The sequence below is a fragment of the Ursus americanus genome, chromosome 2 (genome assembly GCF_024610735.1).
Source record: "Ursus americanus isolate L20-20 chromosome 2, mUrsAme1.1.p, whole genome shotgun sequence".
Taxonomy (NCBI): domain Eukaryota; kingdom Metazoa; phylum Chordata; class Mammalia; order Carnivora; family Ursidae; genus Ursus; species Ursus americanus.
Window position 1 is genome coordinate 38495931 of NC_142128.1, and position 21289 is coordinate 38517219.

Consider the following 21289-nt stretch of genomic DNA (forward strand, 5'->3'; position numbering starts at 1 on the left):
TCCTGGCCCCAAATACCAACAAATCCCTGAAAGTCTCTACCAAGCAACCCCGAAATTCCCCGCACTGGACATGATGAAGGCACATTCACCCCAAACATTCCTCAAAAGGCACTGCTCTCAACTCGTCTGAGGTTGTACCCTGAGAACTACTTCCTGGGAAGTCTCCAGAAGCAAAACTTGGCCAAGCGGAGCCCAGGTGAGCCTCCTGCTGGAACCTGGAGAAGAGCCCCCTGTACAGGGGAGGCAGCTGGCCTCGATAACCCTTCTCCTTTCAAATGTGATTCGAGATTATGAAACAATGGAATCAGTCTCTTCCCTAACCCATGATAACCAGTCTCAGTGTTTTACGGTCATGCCTTGTGGATGGCCAAATTGAGACCATTTTGTAAAGATGCACATCAGGAATTTTTTTTCGGCAATGGAGGAACATGATAGGTTATCCAAATATTTCATAAGGATGTTTAAAAAAATCTTAAACTCCAGGTGATCTAATATGTGATCTGTTTCACAGTGAAAGATGGAAAAGGAAGATTAAACATGCTTTTGTGGCCAGTAGACTTTTATTCTTTCTTGTTCTTGGTGAGAGGAAGGGCTAAGACCTTTCCTGTGACCTTTCCTGTGACCTTTGCTGGTACTTTCCTCCACTGGGTTAATCCTGGTCAGGAAACACTAGGATGTTGCCTTTGAACTAGAGCCGAGAGCCTGGCATTGCTGAAACCTAGCGGGGGGGCCTGTCCTTTATGCTGAAAATCTGCACATTTTTTTTCTCAAGCCCCTGTGAAAGGCTGACCTGCACTTCGTGACAGAAGAATGGCGTGATTCTAAGAACTGAACCCAGATCTGCCCTCTTGCATGCATTTGAAATCCTTGCTCACCCCAGTGTTCAGCTGGATTGGCAGGCCCGACCGTATTGAGAAGATCCTGGAGTGAATGCGTTTAATCCTGCTGATAGGGACTCTTCGTTGGGACTGCATCAAGGGGATCTTGAGGGCTTGGGTATCTGTGTTGGTGTCTGACAACTTGTTAACCCTAAACCAGGCCAAAACAAAGAGAAATGCAAATTCACAAAAATCACAACTGACTTCAGTTTGTTTGGATTTAAAGAGTCTTAAACAGGCCCTGAGTAAATACTGAATTAACTGAATATTGAATTTACCGACCAGGGGCTTTTCCAAAGAACTGAGGCGACGTTTGCATGAATAGATTCCATTGTATTCCCTGAAAGATGCCATATGCAAATTAAGACAAAAATGAAATATCATTTAATATCTATGTTATGAGCAAAATCGTCAATTATAACTTGTAGCCTTGCTGACCCTCTAGGCACAGGCCGAGTAAACTGCAGCCCGGGGCCAAATCTAGCCCAAGGCCTTGTTTTCTGTTTGGTCCTGAGCTCAGAATGGATTTTACATTTTTAAATGGTTACGTGTTAGATAGTTATCTAATCATGTACATATTCTCCTTGATTATGCCCCTGAGTCTACAATAGCCTAGAATGCGTCCTCTCTGGCCTTCCAAGAAAAAGTTGGCCGAACCCTGCTTGAGGCAAAAAGACGCTCTCATTGCTGACAACAAACCGTTAAGAAGTCAAGAAACATATCTTTATTCATAGTCTTCGGGTCAGGGAATTTGTCACCACAAACTAGTCCAGTACATCGTGGCTCATTTTCCCTGTAGCAGAGTTGGGTAAAAGACGGTGTGTTTGTTGGTGTCCACGATAGGCTGAGGCACAGATTATCCCCAAACTGAACAGCTCGAAACAACCATAAGGGTTCATTCTCTCCCACAGTTGCTGAACTGGGTGGCGCCATCTCAGGGTGTGTGTTGAGGCTGCTGGCGGGCGGCGGGCCAGGGCTGCAGTGGTCTGAAGGCGGGGCTGGGGCCGGAGGGTCTGCTTCCCAGACAGTGCCCTCCCATGGCCTGTTTCACAGCTAGCTCTCCAAGTGAGGTTCTGAGAAGAATGTTGGTTCTAATGAACATTCATGATCAGGGTAAACATGAGATAACAAAGACGTGTGTCATAACTTCACTCATTCATCCCTGGGGGGAGCAATGCTGTTGTTGAGTTGAATGATACTTTTTTTAATACTGGAAGGATGTTTCTGCAAGTTTTTGTGCCCTTCTTAACGAAATGGCTCCAGAGACACTTCTAAACTTACTTTGCATTATTAACGTTTTCTCCATGACTTTCTCAGTCTACCCTAATTTGTAGCGTGTACCAAGTTCTGTGGTATAGGTAGTCTCACCGTGGTTGATTTCAAACCATCGACACAACACACCCATCACGCAGATGTGGTGGATGTAAATAACCTCGAGAGCACTGGTAACAGTAGAATGTGGCCAAATCAGGAGGAGAAGAAGTCTTGTGTGTCACCATTTGTAATATTGTAATTTATCATAAATACGTATTTGGTCTTCATTCCGGTCCTGGCACCGGGCTCCTCAAACACTTGTAACTTCCTAAGTGGTGACAGTGGTTAAGGTGTGTTCTGTTGTGCGAACGACGTGACTTTCGGAAAGCACGTGAGGATGGGGGCCGGTTGCCAGGAGAACCATCCATGTCGTGGCCAAGTTGGAACTCTCAGGCCCACCTCCCAGCCTCCTGGGAGGCGACAGGGGCTGGAGATTGAGTTTAAGCACAAGTGGCCAACGATTTAATCCATCAACCATACATAGGCAATGAAGCCTCCGTAAAACCCCAAATGGGCAGGATTCAGAGGGTTTCCAGGTTGGTGAGCACGTGGAGGTGTGGGGACCAAGGCACCCTCAGAGCACATGGACGCTTCAGACCCTGTCCCTGTGTATGTGTTCATCTGGATCTGGTACCGTATCCTTATAGTAAACTGGTAACTGTAAGAGTGTTTCTCTGAGCTCTGTGAGCCGTTTTAGCAAATGGATCAAAGAGGGAGTGGTGGGAACGTCCAGTCTATAGCCGCTGGGTCAAAAGCCCACGTGACCACCTGGACTTGGGACTGGGGTCTGGAGTTGGGAGTTGGGGGCAGTCTTGCAGGCCTGAGCCCTTAACCTGGGGGATCTGATGCGAGTCTTCCAGATAGATGGTGTCAGGATGGAGTTATCTGCTTGGTGATGTGGGAAAAAAACCACACTCTGGAATGGATATCACATGTACCACTGTTTTTCCCCATGAAATCATAAGTTTATGCAATTTAATTTTTAATAATTGCTATGTTTAACTGGCTCACACAATTCTTGATAGTTTAATGATTGGCTCTCGCGAGCCAATATGAGCCAGCTCCAGGATAGGTCTTGGAAGGAGCCGCAGTTGCTGCCTGGGGCTGCCTGAGTACCTTCACGAGACAGTAGCTGGCTTCTCCCAGACTGAGCAAGAGCAGGGCTACCGTATCTTTTGTGACCTAGCTTCATGAGTCACAGAGTCAGTTCTGCAAAATCTTGCTGCGTCTACGGGTCAGCCGTATTTACAGTGAGACGGGTGAGGCTGGAGTGAGCAGCCTGGGACTTGCTCCCATGGACAGTGCGCCCTGGAGGTCCTCCCGGCCTTTGCCGAGGCTCTGCTTCTGCTCTGGATGGTTTCTCCTTGACTTTTCCAGGCTTCCTCCTTTCTTCAGCCCTTCTACACATTGGGGGATATTAATGACAGTTACCAGGATTTGTGGGCCTCTCGTCAGGACTTCCGCTGGTGCCTGAGGTGGGTGTGTAGGGAGAGTCGGGCGTCACGGGGCACTTCGCCACGGTATTTTCTTTGGCCCCATGAAATTTCATGGCATAGGTTGTATTTTTTAATTTTTCGTCCTCATTTGGTTTCTGCTAGTAGGGTTTTTTTTTTTCTATTTAAAAAAATAAGAGTGTCATTTATTAAGACTGAATTTCAGGGAGGGAGGGAGGGAGGGGATTTTTCTACAGTGGGAGGCTGGCGAACACCACACCACACTTTCTTCAGACATCAGGTGATAGGCTTCTGCAGACAGAGTACGAGCTCCTCGGAGAGCTTCCACATGCAGTAGACGGTGTCTGACTGGCCCCCCGAATCTCTACCTCCTGGTGTTGGCCCTGTCCTAACCTCCCAGTTTTATTGCGATATAACTGACAAATACCATGGTGTGTTTCAGGTGTCCGTATATGCTGTGGAGTGATCCCCACAGTGAGTTCAGTTACTGTCCACCACCTCACAGCGTTGCAACAGCTTTTCCTTGTGGTGAGAGCTTTTACCATTTACTCTCTGAACAGCTGTCCAATACCAATACAGTGCTATGGACTGCAGTCATCATGCTGCACGTGACCCCCCAGAACTCACTCTCTGTACGGCTGGAAGTTTGTGCCTTTCGACCCCCATCACCTAATTCCCCCACCACCTGCCTCCGGTGACCCCACAGCTGTTCTCTGCTTCTAGGAGTCTGTCTGTTTGTTTGGTTTTTAGATTCCACATCTAAGTGAGATCATACAGTGTGTGTTTTTCTCTGACTTATTTCATCGAGCACAATGCCCTCAGGGACCACCTGTGTTGTTGCCGATAGTAGGATTGTCCTTCTTTTTAATGGCTGAACGGTGTTCTCTTGTGGGGGTGGTGTGTGCGCTCACTGGGTACAAACTTTCTAGTTTGATACAGTCCTACTTGTTTGTTTTTGCTTTTGTTGCTTGTGCTAATCTCTTCCCCTTGATTGTAAGCTGGACTTAGTGTCTCACTTGCTTTTTTTTTTTTTTTAAGATTTTATCTATTTGTTTATGAGAGAGAGAGAGAGCAGGGTGAGGTGCAGAGGGAGAGAGGGGGACAAGCGGACTCCATGCTGAACGTGGAGCCCGACATGGGGCTCAGTCTCGTGACGCCAAGATCATGACCTGAGCCAAAACCAAGAGTCCGACGCTTGGCTGACTGTGCCACCCAGGCGCCCCCAGATAATTTTTTTTTTAAAGATGCCAAAGATTTGTACACCACAGATATAACTGGACCTGGCTGCTGTATGCAAAAGACGGCACCCAGCAACTGAGGAACGAGCATTCTTTTGTAAAATCGGAATGTAACCTGAGCCACAGACATAAGTATTTTGGAGGAAGGAGGCTATACAGGGTATATGCTAGGACCAGAGTGAAATTAGGTCAGAAATCAACTACATTAACAAAACAAGGCAAAATAAAACAAGAGAACAGTTTTTTAAAAAATCTCCATGAATTTGGAAATTAAGAAACACAGTTCTAAGTAAGCCACAGGTCAGAGCAGAAACCGCATGGAAAAATAAACATATTTGTAACTCAATGGTAATGAAAATACTACATACCAGAAAACAGAGACGCAGGCAGGTGAAGCTCAGAGGGAGATTTATATCGCTATACATTCCCCTCACCAGGAGAGGACATCCCTCCTCTCTACTTCCAGTCGGCATTATGCTCAAGACCCTACCAGTGAGATAAGCAAGTGGAAGGCATGAAGACTGGGAAATAAGAAGTAGAACTTCTTTACATGACATGATGGTTATACACAAAATACTAAGGAAATCAACCCCAAACTGTTTGAATAAGTGAATAAATTATATCTCTAGATATAAATAATACAGAGTGACTTCTAGATCTGCCACAACTGATTGGAAACAAAATTTAGGAATCCATTTCCATGCCTTCAAAAACTATGAAATACGTAGGAGTAAGTTTCACAAAAGATATGCAGAACTTCTGGAAACGGCAAAATATGGCCGATAAAAATGAGAAATGACCTCCCAAGTAAACGAAGCTATGTGTAATATGTATGGATTGGAAGGATGAATGTTTGAAAGATGGCCATTCTCCCCAAATTAATCTGTAGATTCAATTTAGTACCAGTCATGTTCCCAGCAGGTGAAAAAAAACAGACTTTATAGTTAGACAGTTTTAGGTTTACAGAAAAACTGAGCAGAAAGCACAGAATTCCCTTGTATCTGTTCTACCCCTGCTCCTGTTTTCCCTGTTGTTAACGGCTCGCATTCACATGGTGTTGCCTGTTGTAACCAATGAATGAGTTTTCCAGCAGGGTCTTTTTTTCAAAATAGAAACTGATGAGTTTAAATTTAAATTTACATGTCAACACAGACGACCTATAATGGCCAAAACAATCTTCAAAAAATAGACCCGGAAGAACCATCTACTACCTGACTTGAAGACATCCTACAGAGCTCCAGGAATCACAGTGGTGTGGGACTGGCGTGGGACAGACAGCTGGTTCAGTGGGACACAATAGGGGTGTAGAAATTGACATACACAGTTGACTGATTTTGAAGGCATCCAAACAATTTGGTATGGAAGAAGTCTCTTCCCCAGATAGTTCCATCGTGACTGGATACCCACATGCAAGAAAATGAACCTCAACTTCTTGTCACACACAAGTTAACACAGGTTAACCCCAAAGTTAATGCCAGGTGGGCCTCGGATCTAATGCAGAAGCTAAAATGGTCAAGTTCCTGAAGAAAAGGTAGCAGAATGACTTTGTGACCTAAGGGTGGGCTCTGAGAATAGGAAGAGGGAAGCCGCAGGCCGGGCAGAAAATGCCCCTGACAAAGGACTTGTATCCAGAATAGATGAGAACTCGGTAATAAAACTGAGCTGTAGCCTCGATATTTGTGCACCTTTCGGTACGTCTGTTGTACTTTGATAAAGACGTAATTGTTAGAACTCAGTGGAAGTGTTGAACTGAGGATCGGACACGGCTGAAGAGAGAAGAGGCGACCTGGGTGATACATCGGAGGATATTATCAAGCTCGCGGCTCTGGGAGGCAAGGGCTGGGAAAGGTGAAAAAGAAGAGAAAACTCACATAGCACAGACAACGAGAAGATCTAAGCCCTGTCCTCCGGGGAGAGAACACTGAGCAGCAGAGAGGCCGCGGGAGCGCGTGGCGGCGGACGCTGTGGAACTCACGGCAGGCATTCCGTCGGGGGCCGGAAGTCCACCAGACATCAAGCAGGATAAGTAAAAAGAAAACAGAACCCAGAGAGACTGTGGTTAAGGGGCATAATTCCGAAGCAAAGGGTGGCCAGATTTCTTTCAAAGGAAGAAGTGGTAAACCTACAGCTCACTTTCAGCAGCAAGAGTGGAGACTGGGAAATGGTATCTTCAGCACATTGATGGGAAGTAACTCTGAATCTGGTGACAGCCTCCTTCCAAAATTAGAGAGCTAAAACCATTTCCAGACCAAAACCGAACAAAACCCCAGAAACAAAAACACAAGTGTGTTTGGCCCCTGCATAAAAATGCTAACGGGCGCTGTGGAGAGCGTCCTGTGGGCAGGACGGTTATCGGAGAAGTAAGAGGAACGCACCCAGTACACGCACATGAGTTTAAGCGACCACTGGCGTTCTCAACAGTAGCATGGTTCTGTGTACAAGCTGGTGAGGGTGGGATGCGCATGCCCCGAGGTCTCAGTGTGTTCCTGGAGCAAAGTAAAGCTACTACCTCACTCGGCACATTGACAGGCTGCATACGTGTCTCAGGATCTACGCTGACCGCTAACGTCATTCGGCAAGAACGTAGAATTTCCCACTAGCGTGGGGAGGAAAATATAGAAGGAGGAAAAATACCCCAAAAGGGGGGAGAGAAAAAGCCACGTGGACTAGTAGAAAATATAAGATAAAATATACAATTAAATGTATCATTAATAACACTCGTAAAGAGCCTGCATGTTGCAGGAAACAGACAGATACTGCCAGCTTGGATCCTCACTCTCTGGCCTTGTTGGGCCTTCTGGGTGGCTCCTCTAGAGAGCCCCATCGTGACCCTCCTAGAAGGAAGCCCGCCGGCCTGCTTCCTGACACTCACGTAGCTCAGTGGATCCATCAGCCCACCCCGGAGCTGGACGTAGTCAGCCTCCCTCATTGGTTAAACCAGCGAGTCTTGGTCATCGGTTACTCACAGTCCACAGCATCCCAGGTGATACAGTGTCCGCTTGGTTTGTTTTTCCCTCCTGGAAAGTGATACTGTATTCAACACTTTCTCTGTTGAGCAGTATCAGCATCACTGGAGGTGCCCTGAGGAGGAGCCAAGCCCTGGACAGGGGTTAGATGCAGGACCCTCAGGCCCCCTCTACTGTAAGACCCTCGGGGTCTGCAGTGTCACCCTTGCTTACCGAATGAAGACCTCCTCCATGGTGGTGACCGCGGCCCCGAAGCTGGCGATCCCCAGCTCTACCTGCCTCAGTTCCAGCTCGGTAAATAGAGAGGGAAACCTGCAAGGGAAGAGTGGTTTTATTCCTCACAGGAGGAAGGGGACCCCTCGCTGTCACCCTGGCTTTCCACAGGGCAAACAGTGGGGGCTGGGGAGGTCTCAATCTTGTCACTCCCAAGCTGCAGCCCTCTGAACGTGAGCAGCGAGGGTGACAGAATTTACTCCAGAACGTTCCTGGGACGAAAAATGTCACACACACCTCGTAAATAATTCATCTCTTTCATACTATTTTTGGAGTGCTTACCAAGGGCCAGGGACCATTCCCAGCCCTTTTCCACGTATGAACTCCGTCAGTTGTCTCAACAGCTCTTTGAAGACAGTGCTGAGAGGCTAAGTAACTTCCCCAAGATCACACAGCCACATGTAGCAAGACCAGGAGGCAAACTCAGCTGCTCTCTCCAAAGACAGTGAGTGCTCTTTTTTTTCCCCTATTGTTCCTCTAAATGAGGAAAGGAGCTAATTCTCAACAGCCTGCTAATCTCCAACCCTTTCTTAGGCATGCCTTCCATTTTTTTTTTTAGCTGAATGAATCATGGCTTTTTGTGTGACATGAAGGAATCCACAATCCCCTACCTTGCAGCCCAGGGTCAAGCCCAACAAGGTGCCTTTAAATAAGCTGTTCGCACGCCGGACGCCCCGGAGAGGCCGCACCAGGTGTGGGACGGTGGGTAAGGGTGTGGGAGGCGCCCTGAGTCCCGACTCTGCCACTTGCGGGTTGTGTGACTAGGGCTAGATCTTCCCTGTCCCCAGCTCTCCTCATCGGTGTGATAGACACTACCTCACGCACCGGGGGAGCTGCACGTGAGGACACGCGGCGGAGTAGCCGGCCCGTGCTGTGTGCTCGGTGGTCCCATCTTCAGTGCTCAGTACCTTGCTCTTCAGTCTCCCATGACTGAAATCATGCTCATCGATGGCGGCTGTCTTGCAACAAGGTTTACGTGTTGTAAAATGCCTTGTTCGCATCCCAACCAAGAGGTAGACCTTCCCATCACCCTGCAAAGTGCTCTCCCGCCCCTTTCAGATGATTCCTCTCCTGCCCATTGATTGACATTTGGATGGAAGTGATGGGGGTTGGGTCGGAGGAAGCCTGCAGGCTCTGGGTGGCTTCTCCAGGACTCCTGAGCCACCATTGAAGCCGCCATGACCTACAGGACTTGGTAGACGCTCTGATCAATGGTTCCGGCTGGGCCCAGCCTTCCCGAAATCCCACCGAGGCCCCAGGCCTGGGGGCCAAGCCGTCTTGGCGCCTGGAACCCCCAGGTAAGTCCACTCGGTGGCTCTTATTTTACTACAGACTTTGTGTTTCTGTCCACGCTCCAGATGTTGGTAACAGAGGCACACCGCCCTTCCAGTGAGTGGGGTGCTGCTCCCGTCTCTATTTTTTGAAAGATTGGGGTGATTTATTTCCTCAGCGACTGATAGGGCCTGGAATTTTCTTTTCGGTGACATTTGCCATTGCAAATTCGATTTCATCAATAGATGTGTGATTAAATTCGGATTCTTCTCTTTCACTTTGTGTCAGTCTGAGTAGGTTGTGTTTTTCAAGGAATCAGTCCATTTCATCTACAGTGTCCAGTTTGTGGTATTTTCTCACGGCTGTCGTAACCCTGTGCTCAGTGTGTATGGTGGTCTTCTCATTCCAGATGCTGGTTCTTGGATTTCTTCTTTTTTTCTTTGATGGCTTTGACAGGGGCTTATCACTCTTATTAATATTTGTAATAAACAATATCTGGCTATTTTAGTCTTCTCGATACTTTTTGTTTCTTTTTCTATCATTTGCTCTCTTCACATTTATTATTTCTTTTCTACTCGGTACTGTGCACTTCACTTTCTCTCTGCTTTTTCTCCCTCCCTCAGCTAGAAACGCAGGTCGTTGGTTTTAAGCTTTCTTCTTCCCTAACGTAAGTGTTTCAAAGCTGTGTGTTTCCCTCTGGGCACCGCTTTGGCAGCATCTGAACATTTCGGATCTGTCGTGTTTTCATCACCGTCCAATTCAGAACCGTTTCTAATTCCTCTTTGACCCATAAGCTGTTCAGAAGTGTAGTGTTGAATTTCCAAATATTTGTGGATTTTCTAAGTATCTTTGTGTAATCAAGTGCTAATTTAACTCGAGGAGCCTGGCTCACGGCTGAGAGCCTGTGGGCGATGCCGGCAAGATGGCAGCGTGGGAAGGACCGGGGATCTGCCTCCCCGCTGACGTAGCGTCCGCGCTGGCAGAGCCGGAGGTGCCTGGCGCTGGAAGTTGTAGTCAGAGTCATTAGGCAAGAAAAAGAAGTAAAAGGCATCCAAATTGAAGAGGAAGAAGTAAAATCATCTGCTTGCAGATGACATGATCTTATGTGTAGAAAACTCTAAAGACGCTACAAGGAAGCTATGAGAACTACTAAGTGAACTGCACAAAGTAGCAGGGTTTAAAGTCAACCCACAGAAATCGGGTGCATTTCTAAGTACAATGAGCAAATCTGAGAAGGAAATTACAAAAACTACCCCACTTAGCATCACATCGAACAACAAAATACTTAGGGATTAACTTAATCAAGGAAACGAAAGACTTGTAGAATGACAACTATCAGACATTGCCAAAGGAAAGTAAAGAAGATGGAAATACATGGAAACACATCCCATATTCATGGACTGCAAGACGTAATATTGTTCAAATGTCGCTGCCAGCTGGAGTGTTCCACAGGGTCAGTACAGGCCCTACCAAAAGGGCAAGGACTTTTTTTTTTTTTTTTTTTTTTTGCAGAAAGAGAAAAGCCCATCCTAAAATTCATATGGAATCTCAAGGGACCCTTAAAAAGCAAAACAATCTTGCAAAAGAACAAAACTAGAGAATCACACAGAAATCACACAAAAGCTTCAAAACATGGGATCTGGCAGTGATTTCTTGGATGTGACACCAAAGGCACAGTAACAAAAGAAAAAATAAACAAGTTGGACTTCATTAAATTTAAAAATTTTGCGCATCAGGAAACACCATCATTGGAGTAAAAAGACAATCCACCGAATGGGAGAAAATACTTGCAAATCCTGTGTCTGATAAAGGACTAATACCCATAATGTAGAGAGAAGTCCTACAACTTCAGAACAGTAGAAAACAGCTTGCTTCCAAAATGGGTGAAGGACTTGAGGGGCACCTGGCTGTCTCAGTCAGAGGAGCGTGCAAAACTTGATCTCAGGGTCCTGAGTTCGAGCCCCACGTTGGGGGTGGAGATGACCTAATGATGACTTCATAAATAAAAGTACTTTAAAAAATGGGCAATGGACATTGCTCCAAAGAAGACATACGAATGGCCAAGAGGCACATGGAAAGAAGCTCAACATCACTCGTCATTAGGGAGACGCAAAACAGACCAGCAGTGAGGTACCACCTCACACCCATTAGGCTGGTTATTAAGGAAAAAAACAAAACAGAAAACAACAGGTATTGGTGAGCTGTGGAGAAACTGGACTTCTTGTGTGCTGTGGGAGAGACTGCAAAACGGTACAGCCTCTGCGGAAAACAGTGTGGTAGTTCTTCAAACAACTTAAAAATAAAATTGCCGTAGGACACAGCACTTCTGCTTCTGCGTAAATATACCCCAAAGAATCAAAAGCAGAGCCTGGAAGGGCTACTTGTACACCATGTTCATAGCGGCACTATTCATCGTAGCTCAAGTGGGCCACACCCCAAGGATCCATTGACGGGGAAAGGATAAACACCACGTGTGTGCAGGAGGGAGGGAGACGTGGGATATTATTCAGCCTTAAAAAGGAAGGAAATTCTGCAATGTGCCACAGCACTGAACCTCGAGAACATTGTGCTAAGAGGTCTAACCCAATCGCAAAAGGACAAATGCTGCAGGATGGCGCTAATACGAGGTGCTGAGAGCAGCCCAACTCATGGAGACAGAACATACAGGAGTGGGTGCCAGGGCCTCGGGGAGGGTGGTGGGGAGTTAGTGTGCCCCCGGAAGGGACCCAGTAGAGAGAGAGACTGGTGGTGTGGATGAGCGGGGTGAGTCAAGCAGGTGGGTTTCTGAGAAGTCAGGATGGAAAGACCTGCAGCTGGGGCCAAAGGGTGAGCCTCCAGCAGAAAGAGGCCGCGTCGCTGGCTGTAAGGATGGAAGGAAGGAAGAAACTTGTGTTGGGAGTGAAGTTGACTTCCCATCTGGTGGCTCTCATCTTCCTAGCAAAGTATGAGCTCAGATTCCTGCTTGAGAGCAACACGAGGGAGAGAAGGTGGTGGGGAGTGCCGGGAGCCACTCTGAAGTCTGAAATGATTAAAGAAAATCAGGTCAGACATTCATCTCAGTTCCGCCACCCAATAAAGGGTTTCTGACTTTAACGTGAAGGCCAGTGGGAGCCATCGAGGTTTTAAAGGAGGGAGGTGACACCATCAGAGCCCCGTATTTTGGAGTTGTTCTGCCTGGAGTGTGCTGTTTTTCCAGGAGATGCCAAAGGCCTGGGGGTCCAGACCCTAGCCAAATAGACAGCTCTTGCTGAGGAGAGGGGCAGAGAGCCGGCTCTGAGCTCTGTCAGACCAACAGCCACTCCCATCCTCTGGGGTCCGTACCTGTGTATGCTCTTTTTAGGAAGAATAAATGTTAATTCTTCTCCAATGTTGGACTGCAAAATTGCGTTAGGTATGTGGTGATAAATCAGATGAGAAATCTTCTCTGTGCTGCAGTGAGGTTTCTTCACTAAAGTCATGTAATATCCAGCACCTGAAACAACATTTCAAAGACTTTTTCTGTAGCTCAGAATGGGTAGCTCTGTGGGAAAGTGGAGCTGGGGGGCCCTGTGGGGTCAGATGGGAACCCCAAGGAGTTGGCCTCTGAAGGTCCGTGTTCTCGAGGGCTCACACAGACTTTCATTAAAAGGGCGTGAGGCAGACAATAAGAGAAATAGGGAAGATCTATGGGTTATCAGTGACATGTGCTGAGGAGAAAGATAAACATGGGAGGGGATATGGGGGTCGGGGGTGTGTGATTATAACAGGGTCACTGAGGCCTAAGTGTGCCCAGGCGCTGGCTGAGGAGGGAGTGGGTGTGGCCCGAGGGGCAGGAGCTGAGCCGGGGAGTGGAAGAGCATTGGGAAATGCCCCTGGGTGACGGGACCAGGCCAAGCAAGGCCCCGTGGGCCAGTCCTAGGACTCTGGCTTTTACTTTTGGTGGGAGGGGAGGTCACTGAGGGGCTGAGCAGAAGAGTGACACAGCCATTCAGACAGCTGGGCAGAGGCTGGGGGTGAGTTAGCCAGCAAGTGCAACAGTCCAGGAGGCGATGGACGCCTGGCCAGGGTGCTAGCTGGGCGTGGAGGCTGGGGAGAAGGGAAGGCCCCCAGGGTTTGCGGACCATTGGGATTTGGGCTCTGAGAGACAGAGGGGTCAGGGAGCCTCCAAGGTTTTGGCCAAGCCACTTGAAGAAAGGAGCTGTCTGTGCTGGGGATGGTGGGTGTGGTGGCAGAGAGCGGGCAGAGGGGCCCCCGGTCTGCCTAGGGTTTGGACAAGTCCCACAGAGCGGGTCAGTATCCACGCGGGTACAGAGTAGGCTCCGGGTACGCACGCTCCTCTGGAGTTCAGGAAGGGGCCCAGGCTGGAGAGACACACATTTTCCAGCACAAGAGACCGGATGAGGTCACCCAGTACACAGGCAGAGAATGGAGTGAAGTCATGGAGACATGTCCGCTCCATGAGCAGCGGAGACCCAGGAGGGCATGGGGTCTGGGAGAACAAGGGGAGCCACCATGGAAACAACCCACACCCGTATAGGCGCTCCGCACACACTGCTCACTCCTTGAGGAACACGGTCTGTGAGTGTCCGTTCTCTAGGTCGGAAGGGGAAGGCTAAAGAAGGTTAAAGCTCCTGGCCACATGGATGAAGAGGCTCTAAACTGGCAGAGTGGAGCTCAGACCTTGATCTCCTGACTCCAGGTCTCAGGCTGTGCTCCTCGCTCCCTCCTCCTGTTGTGGCCCCTCTCCTGGCCTCAGGGGCCCTCGCGGAAGCGAACCGCCCCCAGACCAGGGACGGGGTCCTGTGGGGAAGGGAAGCAGGCCCGCCAGCGCCGGGGCCACTCACCATACTTTTGCTTGAGGAACAGCGAGGACCCGCAGCACTGCAGCTCCCCCTTGGCCATGATGGCCACACGGTCCCCCAGCAGGTCAGCCTCGTCCATGAAGTGTGTGGTCAGCAGCACGGTGCGGTCGCTCTTGTGCTGCTGCAGGAGGTCCCAGATGGCCCTCCTGGAGATGGCGTCCATGCCCGAGGTGGGCTCGTCCAGTATCAGCACCTACAGGCAGAGCAGTGGCCGCTGGGGGTGGCAAAGCCATGTCGCGGGCCCAGGCTGGCTGTGCGGGAGACCCCTGCTCTGCAGGCGTCCAGGGCCACAGCCAGCCCGTGCCGCGTGCACCCTGCCCCGCCCCGGGGCCTCCCACCCGCCTACCTTGGAGCCCGCTATGAGGGCGATGCCGATGGAGAGCTTACGCTTCATGCCCCCGCTCAGGAACCGGCTCAGGGAGTCCTGCTTGTCCTCCAGACTGAGGACGTGCAGCATCCGCTGGACTTCCTCGGGGCACTTCTGGCAGGACAAGCCCTTCAGCTGCAACAGTGGAGACAGAGAGGTCCGGTAGGGGCTCCTGCTGGGAGGCTGGCCCGTCCAGTCCACAAGGAGCCTGGCCTCGGTGTCATCCTCTTCCCTCCGTGAGCTGCACCTGGTGCCCTGACGTCCCTCCCTTCCTCCCCGGTACAGGCCCACCTGTCCAGCCAGCATTTTGCTAGTATATCGGTAACCTCGACACAAGAAAATTACTACCTCCAGGGAAAGGGATGGACAAAAGGGTTCTGCATTTTGACCCATGTAAACGTATGTCTTATTAATACTCAGTACGGCATATTAAAGGATCCTACATCATGAGCAAGTGGGAGTTATCCCCGGGACGCAGAGGAGGTTCAACTGATGGAAAACCCGTGCAAGTGCTGCATAACGAAGCGTCTGGCTGGCCTCTGTCCCATTACTGGGAAGGGCCTCTAAATCCCTGGCGTGACGGGGTGTCCTTGTTATTCCCATAGTACCCTGGGGCCACACCTGAGTTCATGCTAACGTGTTGACTCAGGACCTGCTGGGGGGTGGAGGAGATATGCAGAGGCTGCAGCTTGAGTTCAGTCCCGTGGCCCATGAGTCGACCGTCCAGGGCTGTGTGATGAACCCCCAAGAAAACCGGACACTTGCAGGTTAAGTGAGCGACCGTGTTCACAGCCACATCCCAGCAGGGTGAAGCGTCCGGAGGACATGGAAGCCTCGCATTTGGGACTCTCCCAGACCTCACCCTACATGTCTCTTCTTTTCACTGGTCCTGATTTGTACCCTTTATGGTCACATTATAACCTGTCCCCTGCCTCCCCTCCTGAATGTTTACGGAATAGTGTCTGGAAGAGGTTTCAAGGCCTTCTGAGGTTGGGTCAGGGAGCTGCAGGCTGACCCTCCCTAAGAACGGATGCAGGAGAAACAGCCTGCCACCCACAGACGCACCTGAGCATAGAAGGAAAGATGCTCTTTGACGGTGAAGTTCTCGAACAAGATATCGTGCTGGGGGCACCAGCCCAGGCCCCTTCGGATCTGAGCCATGTCACGAGAAATTTCATATCCGTTGACATAGGCCCATCCACCTGAAGGAGGAAGAAGACCTAGGAGCAAATGCAAGACATACGCTAAGGTCATCTTCAGCAGAGCACGCCACAGCGGGAGGCTTACGGACGCCCTGCGTCCATGGGCAGACTGCCGCATCCTTGTCACGGTCAGTCACGCCCACGGACTGTGTGTTCCCTGACGGTGAATGAGGTTGTGTGCGGGAGGCAGAGACAGGGGACGTCCTTTCTGCCTCTGAGGAGGGCCTGTCTGGCTAGGGGAACAAAGCAAATTACACTGAGAAGCGGTAAGCAAGACTATGGAAATGGGGCTCAGGAGAACCGTGTGTGGGGCATCTAAGTGTTCTGACTTGAGACCCGTGACTGATTCCCCTTTGATTCCCGGGAAGCCCCCCAGGAATGCACAGAACTGCACCCAGCGCCGGGCACCTGTGGGAATGTGTGGGGCTTCACGGCCCACCCATCAGTGTCCTCTCGCTCTTTGTTCTCATCTTCGTCATTCACATCTATTTGCAACAAGGCTAAAAGAAGAAAGTATAGCAAAGCACACAAAGACTGTAGGTCCCAGCAGTTAACACTGTTAACTATTATGACCACTGCTGACACGGTTCGGCATAACTTTGTGGGGTTTTTTTTTTCTAAGATTTTTATTTATTTGACAGAGAGAGCACAAGCGGGGGCTGCAGCAGAAGGAGAGAAAGAAGCAGGCTCCCCACTGAGCAGGGAGCCCAGTGGAGGACTCGATCCCAGGACCCTAAGATCATGACCAGAGCCGAAGGTAGACGCTTCACCGACTGAGCCACCCAGGCGCCCCTCCTTCGTGTATTCTTTTATGCGCATGCTGACTCATGTGTTAATGTTTTTAGCAAAAATGGGAAAATATGAATTCTGGTTTTTTAACTGGCTTTTTCACAAAAGGTATATTGAGGCCATTTCTCCACTTGCACAAAATCTGTATAATTTGGGAAGGAAGATTTTATTGTTATGAATACACGCTGCTTATTTATTCAACCCACGCTAATTGGTTAGTAGGTGGTTTGCCGTTTTTTAGAAGTACGAACATGTGATATGACTTCGCCTTCTTTCCCACGTATCTCCTTACTCTAAATCAACATAAGGATTTTGGGGGCGCCTGGTTTTGGCTCAGGTCGTGATGTTGGGGGTCATGGGATCGAGCCCTGTGGCGGGCTCCTCGCTCAGCGGGGAGTCTGTCTGAGAGAGTCTCTCTCCAGAGACATGCAGAGCCGTGAGCACAGCTCCTCGATAGTGTGTGAGGTCTCATTCCACAGACTGGAAGAGCCAAAGATTCCATCTTCCTGGTACAGGGGCACATGAACAAACAGACACTCTACAGATGGCAAAAAAGCAAACAGCAACTGCTTCATGCTCAACGTCAGTGAGACCTAAGGAGGGGGATGGAGGCTCACCCGGGCTGTGTTGAAGGCTCTCTCCTGAGGGGGCTGGCCCCGCGCAGGTACCTGTGAGCATGTAGCACGTGGTGGTTTTGCCGGCTCCGTTGTGTCCCAGGAGGACGGTGATCTGCCCCTGGTACAGATTCATGGTCAGTCGTTTGACTGCGATGTGTTTATTCTTTCCCGTGTGATACACCTGTGGAGAATTCAGCGTGTGACTGACTCGGTGACGGGCATGTGGTGTTCCTGAAGAATTTACGACCCACACCAAGTTCCCCGCGAAAGTCAGTCCGTCGGTGGGAATGCAAGTGGAAGTCTGGAAGGGAGCCCCTCTCTCAGGGTTTAGCTGCCTGGGGCTGCTGAGGAGCCTGACGGGGGTGCAGGCCAGGGCTTGAGGACGCAGGGCTCAGAGCGTGGCAGGGAGTCTTCTCCCTGCTTCCAGAGCCACACCTGGCCCTGCGTGAGGTGGCCAAGCCCCTGAGAAATCATGCCAGAGCCACATGTCTACAGACAGCCTGGTATGTGAACAGAAAGGAGATCCCTGGAAGCCACAAGCGTGCCTGGCTGCTTCCGCTACCGCAGCCTGTGAAGGAGCTGGAACCGTCAGCCGCGTCGTGAGTCCCCTGGGCTAGGATGTGACACCCCCCAGCCCCCAGCCCCCACAGGCAGAGGAAGGTGGCACGAAGTGCGACAAGGACACCGCCTCTCTGAAGGTGCTGAAGGAGAAGATGCTACTCGGAGGACGTGCCAGGGCACAGGGCTGGCCTCCTGTCCTGGGAGCACCTAGTCACGCGGGCTCCGTGTGCAGGAAGGGCTCAGCGAATGCTGGTGACAGACAGACACTCCCTGTCTGGAAGCCAATCCTGAACGCCGGGGCAACGAGGGCTTGGGTGTGTAAACTGTGGGGATCGACGGCAGCTGCCCAATGGCTGAGTGCCAGGGTGTCCCCCCGCAACGGTGTTGGCACGGTGGGGGGTCTGTTTCAGGAGACATCATCCCGACCCCCACCTCCTGCACTGAACTGCCTGACTTTATGTCGGATTCCTATTTGCAGGGTACGTCACAGGAAGACACTAAACCTCCCTCAGGGAAGGTATCTCGTAACCACCGTCAGAGTAAAACAGAAGACTCCGTACACTAGTCGGTAAAATCTCGGAAGGAGACTCGTGAGCTGATACCTTGTAGAGATGTTGGATTTCAATCCCTTTCGCCAAATTGGTGGGCTCCTCCTGAATGAACTTGCTTTTCGGACCTTTGTCAGGATCCCCCACGTCCAGCACTGACCGTGTGAGGGGCATAGACCGTCCGCACCAGTGGGACGGCTAGACAGAAAGTCAACTGACATTAACGTGTTCGGGTGAATCGACTGTCGTCTTTGGAAAGATAAATATTTTGGTGAATTAAATTCTCCACACTCCCCACCCCCAACCCCCACGTTGCCTGGTATCGAACATGTAATGGTGCCTGGAGAAGTCAAGCAGCTTGCTCATGGACTCACTACCAGTAAGCTGCTTTTGGCCTATAACTCAGGGTCCCAAGGTCAGAGTGAGCGACCGTCCTGCTGGATGTGCTGTCCCTGGGCTGCCGGCGAGCTGGGGAAGCCGGCAGGTTGGCAGACAGCCTCCCTGGCTGAGCCTGGAGAAATCCTGGGGTGGACATTCCTGGAAGGGCCAGTGGGCAGCCACGTGGAGCCCCAAGTCCGTGCCTGTGCCCCTCAGACAGGGTCACCCCCTTCAAAGACCATGGGACGGGGCCGCTGGCATCCGCAGGTGACTCCACTTGTAAGGAGACAGCGCCTCTGGAACTTGTTGGGGTCGCCAAGGAAGGCTGCACCCTACCAGCACCCCAGAGGTCTCAGAGAGCGTCAGGGCCACGCCCACAGCCCGGAGGGGAAACGGTGGTGTCCCGTGCAGACTCACGGGGTCTGACATTGGAGTGGACACAGCAGGACATTGCAGACAGGCTTGTGGGCACTCTGCATGGGGCCCTAGCCAAGGACGAGTCAGAGACACTGAGACTCGTTCATCGTGCTCCCTTGGCGACCACAGCTGAAGGTTTGGGGTAAATCCCGGTTAGAGAACCCGGCTTAGATTTCCTGGGGTCTGAGATTTCCATCAAGACACCGAGGAGACGGGTGAGGCTCCTGGGGCGGGGGCTGTAAAAGGTCTAAGGTGGTCTATAGGACAGCAGTGCCAGTACTCACCAGAACAAAGAAGTACCAAGGCTTGGGTACACCATACTCCCCGGGGAGGACAGCCTCCACGTACCAGGCCACCACACTGTACAAGACGGAGTCCAGGAGCAGCAGCAGCAGCACCTGGGAGAAGTTAAACTCCCCACTCACGCTGCCAATATTCTCCCACTGCATGCCTGTACCTGAGCCAAAGGAAGGACGGCGTCAGCACACGCAAGGCAGAGCTCCCCCCCGAACGGCTGGCGACCAGGACACTGACAAGACCGGACAACTGGGGACTGGGGCATCGAGGGACAAACGCAAGGCACAGGGAAGGGGAACTCGAGAGTCGTGAGATTCTCCCATGAGACAAGGCATTTTCGGGACCTGCCAAAAGGCCCTAGTGTTTTCACGGGCACCAAGAAGGAGGAGTCTGGTCACCAAGACCCTTCTCCACGCTTCTGCCTTCTCTCTCACTCTGCCCCACCCTCTTGATGGGCTAATTCTCATTGGAAGGGAGGTCAGCACAGGCGCCTCCTTACCCTACAAGCTCGCGTTCTCACTCCCCCTGTGTGGGTTACGTGCCCATCCTGCAAGTGAGCGTCCGTGCCACCTGTGATCCCAGGGGTTCCCGCTCCGCGCTCTGTATCTGCTCACGTATTGTTCATTCACTGTCTGCCCCAGGGCCTCATGCGCACCTACTCCAGGAATACAGGAAGGCACGGAGGCGGGGCTTGGGACCAGTTCCAGGACGCGTAGGGAGGTAAGCAAGCTGTGTGATGCCAAGTGTCCAGTCTGAGTGCCAGTTGACTAAGCTTCTCATTTCAAGCATCCAAGACACTGAGCGGCTGTTGCCACCTGGCAGGCTCACGGTGGCGGAAACCAGCAACACGGCAGCACACACACGGGCTCCATCGCTGCTCCTCAAACTTGAATGTGCTGGCTGAGTGCCCGGGGATTTTGTTCCTATTAGGTGTGTGTGGGGGGAGTGGATGCTGTTGTGGGGGGCCAGGGGCTGGGAGACCCACGGGGATCCCCTTCCCATGACAGGTGTCTACGTGCCAGCCCAGAACATCGCCGTATCAGATCTCGCACCAACTCAGGACGGGTGCAAGGCTGCGGGGAATGCAGGGCACACTTGGTCCCCAAGTGTCAGGTCCATCTCAGTGCAGATCTGCAGGGCCCGGATGGCAGACACATGATTGCCGGTTAACTTTAGGTATTTACTGAGAGTGCCTGTACCAAAGAATACATGAAATGGAGCTTTAACAGGCAATCCAAGGGAAATATCGCATGACCTGCCTTTGCCACGCCGGGGTCAGTCGCCCAGAAACACCCAGAGTGTGTGCCCCGTCCCCACCCGCCCCTGGCCCCAGGCAGCATCTGCCTGGGTTTTGCCTCTTACCCAAGCTGACAGTCTCTCTGTAACTGGTCTCCCCATACCATGCACATTTCGTGCGACTACTGCCGCTCTGAATTAAAATCTACCGTCTTGCCAGCTCTTATTTGTTCCAAACTTTTCTTTCTTTTTCTCCTCCTTTTCTCCCTTTTCTTGAATTCATGGAGAATGTTTTCATGATTCCATTGTATTTCCACTGTTGATTTATTATTTATACCTCTAAAAATTTTTTTCAGTGTTGTCGTAGGGTTTACATCATTCATCTCTAACCAGAGTATGTCATCAAACGATGTCATGGCTGCTCACATGTCGCGTGAGGACCGTTCTCGGCATCTCCCCAGTACTTGCCCGCACATCTCACTTCTGCGTGAACTCTAAATGCTATAAGCTCCTCCCACTTTTGCTTTAAAACTCAGTCCTCTTTCAGAGCAAAAACCCAAAAACAAAACAAAACCCCCCAAAAAGCAAAGTATTTTCCATTTCTGGTACTCTTAATTGCCTGTGTAGAGGGAAGCATTCTT

The 21289-nt window shown here is 50.7% G+C and overlaps 1 protein-coding gene across 1 annotated transcript in view; it reads right to left on the reverse strand.

Moving 5' to 3' along the window:
* The window catches only part of LOC123783797 (ATP-binding cassette sub-family A member 17-like), a 74077-nt gene that overhangs the window by 22396 nt on the left and 30392 nt on the right, over nt 1-21289 (reverse strand). The window contains exons 10-18 of the mRNA XM_087865789.1: nt 19400-19572; nt 18375-18518; nt 17212-17392; nt 15669-15823; nt 14583-14738; nt 14219-14429; nt 12717-12867; nt 8064-8162; nt 876-1029 (exon numbers count right to left, since the gene is read on the reverse strand). Of these exons, the coding sequence (XP_087721915.1) occupies nt 876-1029; nt 8064-8162; nt 12717-12867; nt 14219-14429; nt 14583-14738; nt 15669-15823; nt 17212-17392; nt 18375-18518; nt 19400-19572 (1424 nt within the window). The remainder of the gene's footprint in view (nt 1-875; nt 1030-8063; nt 8163-12716; nt 12868-14218; nt 14430-14582; nt 14739-15668; nt 15824-17211; nt 17393-18374; nt 18519-19399; nt 19573-21289) is intronic.